General features: G+C 48.8%; 1 protein-coding gene across 1 annotated transcript; it reads right to left on the bottom strand.

Annotated features, from left to right (window-relative positions):
* Positions 1 to 598: 598 nt before the first annotated feature.
* OTP (orthopedia homeobox) lies at positions 599 to 8,760 on the bottom strand. Its single transcript, XM_082726073.1, has 3 exons — positions 8,619 to 8,760; positions 6,909 to 7,318; positions 599 to 1,138 (listed from the first exon to the last, which is right to left on the bottom strand). Exons 1-3 carry the CDS (start codon positions 8,653 to 8,655, stop codon positions 608 to 610), a joined length of 978 nt encoding a protein of 325 aa, XP_082582199.1. The 5' UTR covers positions 8,656 to 8,760; the 3' UTR covers positions 599 to 607.
* Positions 8,761 to 11,996: the final 3,236 nt, after the last annotated feature.

The following is an 11,996-nucleotide window of genomic DNA, read 5'->3' as shown; positions in this document are numbered from 1 at the left end:
GTGTGTTTCTGCCCACAAACCAGTCCATTGGTGTCTGATTTCAGATCCTGAGTCGACTCCCTGGTAAGTAAAATGGCGGGAAGGATGCTTTTTGCAGGGCTCGGGAGGAGGGGTGTGAGGTGCGGGTTAAGAAGGGACCCGAGGGGAGGCGGCGGGCGAGGGGTCGTAGGCGTCGTGTTGAAGGTGTAGGTGAGAATGCCGCCAGTCGGAGGGCTGGGAGGAGGGCGCGAGCACGCTACGTGCGAGCCGGGTGGCCGGGGGTAGCTGCGAAGGGTAGGGTGAGGCGCGGGAGAAGGGGGCCAAGGAAGATTAAGCGAGACGGGAAGAGGAGCTGGGGGTGGGAAAGGGGGAGAGGGGACCGGGGCGAGCGAAATCAGGCGGAGGGGAGGCCTCGCGGGCTGGGGCTTGGGGTGAGCCCGAGAGAGCGAACGAGAGAGGAGAGAACGAAACGAGAAGTGGCGGAGGCCAGGCGGGGATGGGGCAGGGCGCCGGGGCCGGGGCCCGGGCAGGGAGCTGGGGCCCGGGCGCGCGCCGAAGGACCTCGGGGCGGCCCTGGGGGCGGCCCTGGGGGCGGCGCCGGGGGCGGAGCAGGCTGGGCGCGGCTGCATTAAGTGAAGCTCATGGAGACTGTGTGCTCTAGCGCCTTGCGGCGGAGGGAGGCGATGCTCGTGCCCCGCCACACGTCGCTGCTGTCCGGGGAGCTGCAGAGCTGGGGCGAGCCGGAGACGTTGCTGGGGCCGGGGAGGGAGGCGGGCACCATGCCGGGGAAGGCGGGCTGGTAAAGATGCGACTGCAGCCCCGCGCCGTTGGAGCCTGCCAGGCTGTTGGATAGGCCCATGGAGTTGGGCGGCGGCCCGGCCGCCAGGCTGCACTGGGACAGCGACTGCGCCATGGCTTGCTGCCTGCCCAGCGCCGGCGGCAGCGGGAGCTGTGACACGCCCGGCATGGCGGCCGCCGCCCAGCGGGTGTCGTTGGCGTGGAAGGAGCACAGGCTGTCGCCCATGGCGGCGGCGGCCGCGGCGGCGGCTGACGGAAACTGAGGCAGGCCTGGCGTGGGCAGCAGCGTCCCCGGCGCGCGGAACACGTTGGTGGTCTTCTTGCGCTTCTTCCACTTAGCGCGCCGGTTCTGGAACCAGACCTGGAGCGGGCGGGGCGGGAGACAGACAGAGCGCTATCAGCAAGCCGACCGGCCGGGAGGGGCGGGGGCTTGAGCCTGAGAAACCTGCGTCAGACCCTGCCCCAGGTGGAACAAGCGCCTTCGACCCAACGCGCCCCCAAGGCCAGCCAGAGACCGCGGTTCTTGGTCAGCTGGAGAAAACCGGTGCCCGGGGCACTCAGCAAGCGCTCACTTCCGGGGTCCTGAGTAGTCGTGCCCCCCGCGCTCCTACACTCGGTGCGAACACACCACCGCGCGCGGCGTTCAACACGCCCCAGCATGCTAGCACATTCTGTGCACTGCTTAGATGCACAAGTCTGCAGGCAGGCATGTGTCAAAATTGGACCCACAGGTGTACAAATGAAGATAAACATGTGTACCCATGTGGCTTAATAGCGTGCCTTATAACACTGATGGGGTATAGAATTTTCAGAAACGCTGGAAATTTGGAAATTGATGAAAGGCTGTGCATGACATAGCCGGTCTCAAAATCGAAAGACAAAGGAAAACCCCTAACGCCACGGATGACAGAGCGGAGAGGTTAATATAGTGATCCATGTGGGAAAGTGAGCGGCACTGAGCTGCGGTGTTGTTTGGGTCGCCACCGTGACTTGTGATTCCCAGCGACTGGTGCTTCTGCCACAAGTCTCCTTGCCTCATTCTCAAACCCCTCTAACGGCACCTTTTATCTGAGCTATGCAGATACACTGGAATCTGCTGCCAGAGCCCGGTGCTTGCCAGTCTATTTTAAGAAACTTACTGAGGACACGAGGCTATAGGACCTCCAGTTCCGCAAGTCCCCCCTCTCTGTTTCCTGTTTCATCTGTAACTGAAAGCAAATTTTCTGACTACAAATTAAAGGTCGGGTTTAAAGCTCACACTAGTAATGAATCAAATTTAATATTGCGTAGATCCAATAGCCACATATCTTTTTAAAGGAGATGTGTTTGATAAAATATACTCCAAATAAAAATAAACCTTCTACTCATTCTTTATTCACAATAACCCTGAATTTCTGAACTTACCAAACAAATTTGCGTATTAATGTCATATTCGCTACCACGGGAAGGAAAGTTTCTTCTTAAAGATGTCAGACCTGCCTGACCAAGGTAGCCCCCTGTCTCCTTATATTTGAATTTGATATTTATTTTTTTAATTCGATATTTTAAAAAAATCATCATAATAATTCGCAGCATACCGACATGGCAGGCTGTCAGTTTAACATCTAGTTAGGTGGAGGTTTACTGTGCATAAATACAAATGATGTGAGACACAGCTCAGGTACTGATGAGTTTCCTCTTAGAATTTGGCAAACGCAATTTGACCATATTCGTGACCAAAAGGCCATTCATCTGTTAATCCAAGCTAATGTTCAGCGTTTATTCTGCAAGATAAAGGGTCATGAGTATGAACGTAACTGACCTGTTGTTGGCGAGCCAGCTATTCACAGAGATGTGTTACACCCATGCAAGTGGAGACACTGTACGCTTAACAGTGTGAACGGCTTTGCAATCTAGAATTATCTCCTATCTTTGGGTCAGGCCTGGCCCTGCCACAACACTCTCACCATTGCCCACCATATTATCTTTCTCTGATTTCTACCCCATTTGCCATGTTTCTGCCTACCCCAAGTTCCAGACTGTATAAAGATGCAGGGTCCCTGACTTGCTAAAGCCCTTTGAGTTGGTGGCACAACGGATTAATGAGACTGCGGGGCCCTTGATAGTAACCGGGATCAATGCTGCCGGCAGCGAATTGAGCTGTTAGTGGCCTGGAGCGGAGAGTAACCCACAGAAGCCAAGGAAAACACGGCAAGGAGACCTGCGGCCACAAGTCACTTTGCATTCCCCATCCACGGCTGGAATTGGGGGAGGTAAACTGGCTGAAGCCCTAGACAGGGATGGTGTCTAGGTGAGAGTCCCATCTCACATTCCACACCCAGATATATTTTGAAAGGTATCTATAAAGGCTGGTTCCTAACATCCTACAAAGTGTCAATGAGTCCTGAGAATGTTTGAATGTTTGGAACGTGGAGGAGGAAGGTGGCGGACATCTGTGGGGGAGTGGGAAGAGAAGCAGCAGAAAGAAGGGGGCAGGTTTGCCCCATAGGATTTCAGTGTAAAACACACCCACTAGAAGGGTTTCTGAACTTCAGACACAGGTGGAAAAGAACAGCTGTTAAAGAACTAAATATTATAGGGATAATCGAAAAATCGTGCTCAATTATGTTTGAGGGTTAGTAGTCAAATGATGGCTACAAAATTTTTTATGTTTCATGGCTTACTGGGGTTGGGAAAAAAATCTGCATGGGGTCTGAGCACCTCCGTTCCAAGCTATGATGCATATGTTTTTAAAATGTGAATGTTTCCACTTGAAAACTAGAGCATGACGGATTAAAATGCAGGCAAAACCTAAGGGAGATTTTGAGAATGCACAGATGACAACTGCAGAAAATATATTAACCGCAGCCACGGGCCAACTTTGTACTCAGTTTGAAATGCAGCTCTTCTCAGAAAATGCTTAATACAACAGTGAGAATCTAATGGAGGTTGGAATTTAAAAATCCACTTTCATGATATCTGCTGTTACAGTAATATAGACATACTGTAAATGTATTTTAAAATATATAGCCCGTTTAATTCCCCAACTATAAATGGCTCAGAAATAGAGAAAGAGAGGAAGAAAGAGAGAATATTACTTTTTTCCCCCTCGAAGCAAACGCTTTATGAAGATCTCATTGGAATCCAGCAAATGATTAATGTGAAGATTTGGGAGGAAATCTGGGGAGCTGTATTAAAGCCGAGATCTCAGGTTCATTTCGATCAGCCAGCCGTGAACTCTGGGCCGAATTCATTACACTTTAATAGTGCTGGGAGAGGAAGAAAATGCAATTTCTCATTCCATTAGAAAACTAGAAAATACTCTCAGCTTGTCCCCCTATTAAGATGTGGCAGGTGACAGGGCCATTCTGGGGGACACGGTCAATGGAATTACAGCACATTATTTTTGTTCGTATAAAATATTGAAAGGCAAGCCTGACTGTGCAGAAGTTATTTCACTGATTTGGTTTTTATGTAAATAAAATATTGAAAGTTAATTAATCCGTGCTAGAGACTAATGATTATGCTTATTATATTGCATTTGATCGCGTAATTTGCATGATTCTCGCATTGCTGCTTAATAAGCCATTCCAGGTTATAAATAATTCTGAAATTGGTTTCTAATAATGGCATGCTATAAAAGGAATGGTTTTATTACACTAGCCAGAAAAAGGGAGCGATATCAGACATGGAATTGGCCTCCATGTAAGTAGAGGTGCTTTTATAAATGCTTAAAAAGTATGATATATACCAGATATAGATTAAAAATAAGTGTGTTGGATCAGTTAGTCTAGAATTAAAAAGTATCTTTAAAAACATACAATTGTAATAAATTAAATATTTAGATCATTTTTAATCAGTGCAGTGGCCCACATACTGAAAAGAATGTGTGGCAATCTGTTAACTATAAAGAAAACTATGAAGGACTCATCATATAAGAACATAAACCAATTACTATTTAATTTGAATTTGGTCAAGGAGCAATGGTACAGTGAATTGTGAAGTAAATACATTTTCCATAAATTATTTTTGCATTACATTACATAATGTTAATCATTCTGAAATGTTAATTAAGAAGGTTATGTTGATCTGATTACTTTTTAAACTATGAAACATTATTTTTAAAAATATTGAAATTGCCGTTCTATTAAATTGTTCCTATCAGCAGCTTCAAGCTATTATCTTTTGTTGAACATTATGCTAGAACAATTAAAGTACTTTGTCTTTTTCTTCTTGATTATTCTTTTGTGTACTTTTTGAAAATAACTTTCTATAACATAGTTTGTATTTTATTTCATTTACAACTTTTTATATTAAAAGAATCACTGCCATTAACCTTTGGAAGACCTAATAAAGTTTAATAGACCTCATTTTCTTTTTTCATAAAGTCAGTTGTCCAATTATATTTTATTTGTGATTCTAAGTTCTGTTTTAATTTAAACTAATTACCACTATGTCTAGGTTAAGCAACAGCATTTTACTCTTTAAAACAAAAATTATCAGGTAGTATTTCTCTTGAGGGACAAAAAGCAAATTTATGAATTTTGAACTTATGAGATTTTAACAAGCCAGTATTATCATTAGCCTTAGTGGAAGTATTGAAATTGTGTATCTCTGTTCAGGTTTGGACTCGACTTCAGATTTCAAAAGAAAAGGTAAGTAAAATTTTTAAAAAACAAATAGTATATATCTACACAATAGGATATATCTGCACAATGCAATTAATACTCTTTGGGTGTTTAATTTCAACGGCCCATGGTTCCGGGCTTCCAAAGTTCACTAATGAAACCATCCAGACTTATACTGAGTAAAAATGTTAATCTATATTATACCTTGATTATTTCTGTATTAATATGACCACTTTAAGTCCCCAATGATAATATCCATTTGCTGACTATTTAGAACAGAAGCATATGCTATTTTTCCAGGTTAGACTATCTTTAAAATGTCACACAAAGACAGAAATATTCAACCCTGTGATTATGGACAGCCTTGCCTCTTACTTCTTAGATCAAATATAAAGGAACTGATATCTTTAAACTTAATTTGTTAAAGCACCTACAGCTATAGTTGATACTCAACATGACAGAAATATCACATCGGAGGCCGGAAAGGAGGGTTTTCAGAACCCTGGATAGCTCAAGACCAACTTAGCGACTTGGAATTTCACCTCCACACTTGTCCATAAAATATCTGATATATTGTTTTCATTCTTCTAAGAAGCCCCCCCCCCAAAAAAATCTGAGATTCACTGGGCTTATAATTTTTTCCCCTAATTTTCAGAAAAGTTATAGGTGTGATTTTATAAGTTATATATAATTTACAACTTGGAGGGTGGTTGGACGAGAACAAGGGATCAGTAATGATTTCATCTACTACCTGTCAATCTTTCCTGTCCTAAATGTCCTTTCTTCAGATCGGATATCTACAACAGAAAGCCTTCATCCCCCTCCTCCCTGTTTCCTTAGGGGAAACCCGGGCTCAGAGACTGTAGGGGAGCTCCTCAGCCTCCCTCAGCGCACTGGTAGATCATCAAAGTTTAAAACCTTTGCAAACCTCAAAGCTCGGGGTATTTTGTCGTAGAACGGCGGGAGGGAGATGTTCAGGAAAATAAAGCTACACGGTAAACCTCAGATGTGGTTTTTGTTTTCTGTTTTTGTTTTTTTGTGGTTTTTTGTTTGTTTGTTTTTTGTTTTGGGGGGGGGTTGGTGCCATTATGTCTTATTTTCTCCCTTTTCAAGTTTTCTGGATAACTGTTGCATTCCCGCATTTATCTAGACGCCTTACACAGACTCATTAGGGGGTAATGAAATACTTGTCAATAACTCGAGCTGGAGTGGAGGTGCGCGCTCGGCTTAGCGGCCAGGGAGACGCAGAGGCTGGGAGGTGCGGAGGCTGGGAGATTCGGAGCTTCCCTTCTCAGTCAAGACGAATGAGACGACCTAACAGTCGAACAACGCCGGCTTCGCTTTTGAGGCATTTCTGTGGGAATGTGACTCTACTGGTGGGAGAAGGGGGCCCTGCTTGTCCACAGAACTCACAGGCAGCCGAAGCGCAAGCCCAGGACCCCGTCAAGGAAAAGACCCCACTTCTATTGCCCATATCCTCCCGCCCTTCCTTGTCTGCAGCCCCCGCGCCCAAGCCCGGCGTACCTGCACTCGGGACTCGGTCAGCCCGATACGCAGCGCCAGTTCCTCGCGCATAAAGATGTCGGGGTAGTGAGTCTTCGCGAAGCTCCTCTCCAACTCGTTGAGCTGCGCGGGCGTGAAGCGCGTCCGGTGGCGCTTCTGCTTCTGTTGGCCCTGCTGCTGGCCGGCTTGGCTGGGGTTCGGGCCGCCTTGGGGCCCCGGCTGTTTGTCCGGGTCCTTTGCGCTCACCGCCAGCGAGGCCGGCGTAGAGCCCACTGTAGTGATGTCCTCCCCGGGCAGCAGAGTCGCTCCCTCGACTGGGTCGGAGTTGGGCGCTAGGTCCCCCGGATGGCCCCCAGGGTCGGAGCCCCCCACGCCCAGCCTACACTTCACCGCCTCCCGGTGGCCTAGAAGCTCAGCGGCATCTTTCATACCTGAGGAGGCAAGGGGATCGCGGTCACTACTTTCCTGGCGATGCCAAGAGAGGCCGTCTTCACTTCGCGGTCCTCCCTCAGCCCCATCCTCGGCTCCCTACGCGCCCACGTTCGCCCTACAGAGGAAACTCCCGGGATGCTCAGCTAGGTCCCCCCAGAATTTGGACAGCCAGGTTGGAATACCATCTCCCGACCCTTTCCCCTCTCCTGGCAGCCAGCTCCCCTAGTATACAGCACACGCTTTCGTATCTCCCGCAATGAAACATGCCCAGTCCCGGCAAAGAAACGTGCCTCCGAGTCCCTTTCATGAACAGTACTCCTGAAGCCCCTTGGACCTTGGACCAGGTTGGGGTAGGCGGGGTGGGGGTGAGGGGGTAGAAAAGAAAGAAAGAAAATTAAACGACTTCTTGGTTGCTGCCTCACCTGCGCTTAGGCAGCTTAGCGAACTCTACCGCCGGCCCTCCGCCGATTCCCTCTCACTTTTGGAAGATGAATAATTCTCCAAGCTTTCCACCCTCTGAAATCAACCCAAATCAGCTCCGCCTCTCCCTCAAATCAGAGAAAGTGTTTGGAAAATGGAGTCACATCCATCACCAAAGATTCCCAAACCGGAAACCCAGAGCTCAGCAACCCAGACCGCATTAAGGAAACTCAAGTAAACTCTATAGACAGAATAGTGAATCAAACTTCAGAGAATTCAACTTTTCTTTCCGGAGAAATAAAAGGCGCGTTCCCCTCAGACATTGTCAACGCCGAGTCCCTTGCAGGCGGGGATGCCTGTAGGGATGAATTTGGCTTTTCTCCTTTCTCAGTGAACACACATAGAAAATCCGCCTCGATTGCAGCGACTTCTCTTTTATGCCAGATTTTTACAAATTCAACCATACTTAGATGAGGGGTAGAGAAGGAGGTAGTGGAAGAGAGAAAAGAAAAAGGAGGAGAAAAAAAATCCCAAATCAAAGCAAACAGGCGGGGAAGAGAGAGAAAGAAAAACACCTCCGAACAAATTATCTCAGGGTAGATCGCCGTTCAAAAAAAAAATTTAATAATAATAAGGGAGAGGGAAGAAGGGGGGGGAGGAAAAACAAAAAGTAACAACATTTCCCTAGTCCTTTTTGGATCTACATATTCCATAGATTTTTTTTTAAAGACGATGTTAAATCAAATTAAACTTTAATGCAGCACAATTACTTTTAAAGAAATTAGTCCATTTAGGGCGCATTAAGGTAAAATAAGGAACAAATTGACAATTTCCTGCCCGGGCTTCTCCTGGCTGCCCGGGCGAGAGGCGCGCACTCACCTAGCCTGGCGTCCAGGAGGTCGGCGTGAGACAGCATCGCGCACCGCTCCAGGGCGAAAGCTGTTCCCCCCCAAATTTTAGCGGCTTTAAGTTATTTAAAATAGATATAAGCTATAAGCTATACGATATAGATATATATAGATCACCTAAATGAAAGAAAATTCGGTTTGTGGTTAAAAAGGGGGCTTCTTGCATTATAATGTCCTTTAGAGAGACGGGGAGGTGCTTAACAGTTGAATGAACCCGTGAGCAGCTCGGCGAGGGGACCAATCAGGAGGGCAGCCTGCAAATGTCAGCGCCGGGAGAGTCCCCCACTCCGCCCGCCCGCCCGCCCGCGCCCGCCCGGAGGAGGCGGTGGCGGCTGCCCTGGCAGCTCCAGCCGACAGCAGCAGTTAAAGCAGCGGTGGCCGCCTCGGCCTCGCCCGGGGCTCAGCGGCCCGGACTCCGCTGGTTCTTCTCGCGATTTTCTCCAGGCACACCTTTCCTTTTCCTTGTCCCTGTTCCCTCCAAGGTGCAGCTCTGTCTCTGACGACTAGGATCTTCCCGGGCCCAAGGGACAGAGCACGGTCTGACCCCCGCGTGACCCGAGAGTCACTCCCGCCCGCGCGCTGTGGGCCACCCTGGCCTGCTGCTGGCTCGGGCCTGCCAACACGCAGCACAACCCGCGCCCTGCGCGGCCTCTAGAACGCGCCTAGACTTCGCGGCCGCCTAGCAGGCCTGAGCCTAGGGTACAGATGCCCCTGGCTGGGACCCGGTCTCTAAAGAGAACCACCCCCTCAGCAGGCCTAGAGAGGAAAAAAGGAGTAGACTCCCCCCGCGGCGCTTCCTGGGCCCGCAGTCGGTTTCAGGGCCCCGAGCAGAGTGCCGATTCGTACACTCTGCACCCTTCCCGCTGGGAGCCCGCTCCTCTGCCCGGCCCACGGCTGCATCCTGGCCCCACATCCTGCTCTTTCGGTCAAAGTTTCTAAGTTCAGCTCGGTTCCCAATACCACTTATGGCTGTAAATAAAGTTAAATGCTCTTTATTTTCTTCTTGAATATGTTAAACTACTTGAACAATTTAAAGTGCTTTGCACAAGTGAAGCGAACCATCTCTAATGTTCTGATTTTTCAGAGCCAGCCAACAACAAAGTTTAGATTAGTAATATATTTCTAACCAGAGTAATTTTCAAGATCATTAGGCATTTATGTAATTAGTGCCAAATCTATAAGCTTTTATTACGATTATTAGAGTAAAATCAGTATAAATTTGTACTAATTTACTACTGTTTAGACTTGGCTGTCAAGCCCAGAGGTTCTTATTGTAAATGATAACTGAGGAAATTAAGTGCAAAATTCTGTACCATTTCTGATCTGCTCCTAAACAATCCGTTTCAATTGTATTTGTAGCAGAACATAATGCCCTTTTAAAGTTATTTGACTTGTATTTTTATTTGCAACACAAGAAAAATGCCCTCTACCCAGGCACAATGAAAACTGATATTTACTACTCTCAACTTGATTAACATTGATTTTTAATTCGAGAGTGATGCAATTAAGATTATTCATTTAGTGCAAATAAAGCTTCCACAAAAGGGTGGTCCTATGAAGTCTGTTTTAAATAATACCGAGCAAATGGCTTTTTTTGTTCGCCGTCCAATTGACTTACACAAAACATTGGAAATGCTGCCTGAGAGCAGATGCGAGAGGAATGGGTGTGTGTGTGTGTGTGTGTGTGTCCTTAGCTGCATGTGTGACAGGGACCGAGCAAGGAGACAAAGGAGGCTGCAAGGCGAACTCTGGGGCAGTTGTGCTTCCTCCTCCTTCTCTCCTGCAGCCTGCTCCCCTCCTCCCATGCACACACACGTGCGCGCGCGCACACATGCACACACGCGTGATTGCCGGGCATCAGCCACGGCGGTTCCTTCCAAGCTGCGGAGACGGCTTCCCCGGAAGCTCTGGGCCTGGCCGAGCTTCAGCGGCCGCCGCAACTGATGCCAACACGGCCTGTGTGGGGCCGGGGCGACGGGAACGAGGATAGCAGCCTGGCGGAGCCCGGGTGGCAGCGGCACGCTTGGAAACCCCCAGGGTGCTCCGCAAACACCTAGCGTCCTTTCGAGAAAGCCTTGATTGGAAGGAGAATGCCTAAACCTAAGGCAAATAAAGTCCCTCCAGTAAAACCTTCCCCTTCCCCAAACAAAACCCCAAATCCAGAAGGGACGGCGCCAGGCGTTGGAGGCGAGAGGCCAGACGGCGGCCTGGGGCGGGGCGGCGTGCGTCCTGGACGCGGTTCCCAAGTGCGCACCTGGCGGCACGTTGCTGGGATTCGCAGGGGGTTGTGTCCACCTTGGAGGGACTTGCCGGGGCTCCAAGACCCGAGCGCTGGGGTAGAGGTGGGCAGAAGTGTCAGAGAAAGAGAGAGGGGTGCCTGGGAGCTGACCCTTGCTCCTCCAAACAGGCAAGTCCGTGGAGGCCCGTTTTGCCTTGGCGGTGCACCGTGTCAGGAGGGAGGGAGGAGAGGCCGCGACGTGGGGAGAGAAGAAGGGCGCGGGGCCCCGAGTCCGCTCTCAGGTGTACACAGACGCTCTTGTCCTCCTCCCACAGCCACTCCCAGAACAGCCGCGGGCCGTGCAGCGTCCTCCCACACGCACTCGCTCGTATATTCTGTTTTGTTGTATCTTTCAGGTCGATAAATAAATGTGTAATAGTTAATGTGAAGACACATCAGAGTAATAACAATGGGACGAAATCAAAGGATTATCCATCTCTGTTAGTAACCACTGAATAACAATGTTGCGGCGTGATTGATAGCCCGCTTCATTTTATGACTTTTCTATTGGTCTTGATTTTTATAGCAGTATAAACAAACTAAATCATTTCTTCCAAGACTTCAGAGCATAAGCATCTTGGTGGGGGGGGGGGGGTAGGGATAAAGGAAAGGGAGAAAAAAAGAAAGGGAAATCTGAGAGTGGGAGGGGGTGACAGGGGTGGTGTGGGGGCGTCGAGGTGGGGAGGGTGCAAGCTGGAGCTGGAGCCGGATGTCGGGAGCCGGTTGCCAGCAGGCGTGGCGAGGAAAACGACAATAGTCTGGATGTAAAATGCTCGTCCCCGCTCCCGGTTTCCTCTCAGCAGCTCCTTCTCGCCAAAGTCTGAATCCACCTGGGCAGCGCCTGAGATGTATTTACCAGAGTTTTATTCCCCGTCATCTTCCCACGTTCCTGGGGCAGCCGGGAAAGTGCCGGTCAGGCCCATTGCTATTGATAATTTAAGGCATTTCCCACATGATCATGGGAACTGAAGTCCCTAACAAGGCGAGGCTTTAGCGCAATGGCCCCCAAATCTTCGGAATGACAAGAATGTCTTCAGAAATCACTTCAAAGCAAAGTAAAAGGATTTTCTA

Source organism: Mustela nivalis (genome assembly GCF_964662115.1).
Source record: "Mustela nivalis genome assembly, chromosome: 3".
NCBI lineage: Eukaryota > Metazoa > Chordata > Mammalia > Carnivora > Mustelidae > Mustela > Mustela nivalis.
This window is presented reverse-complemented; position numbering and strand designations above follow the sequence as displayed.

What these genes read in the sequence shown, in the direction of transcription:
- OTP (XM_082726073.1), bottom strand. Translation starts at nt 8,655, where the DNA reads ATGCTGTCTCACGCCGACCTCCTGGACGCCAGGCTAG. An exon ending in CCTCCTGGACGCCAGGCTAG is followed by an intron (nt 7,319 to 8,618) that starts GTGAGTGCGCGC and finishes TTGCCTCCTCAG; the next exon opens with GTATGAAAGATGCCGCTGAG. An exon ending in TGACCGAGTCCCGAGTGCAG is followed by an intron (nt 1,139 to 6,908) that starts GTACGCCGGGCT and finishes CGCCCGCTCCAG; the next exon opens with GTCTGGTTCCAGAACCGGCG.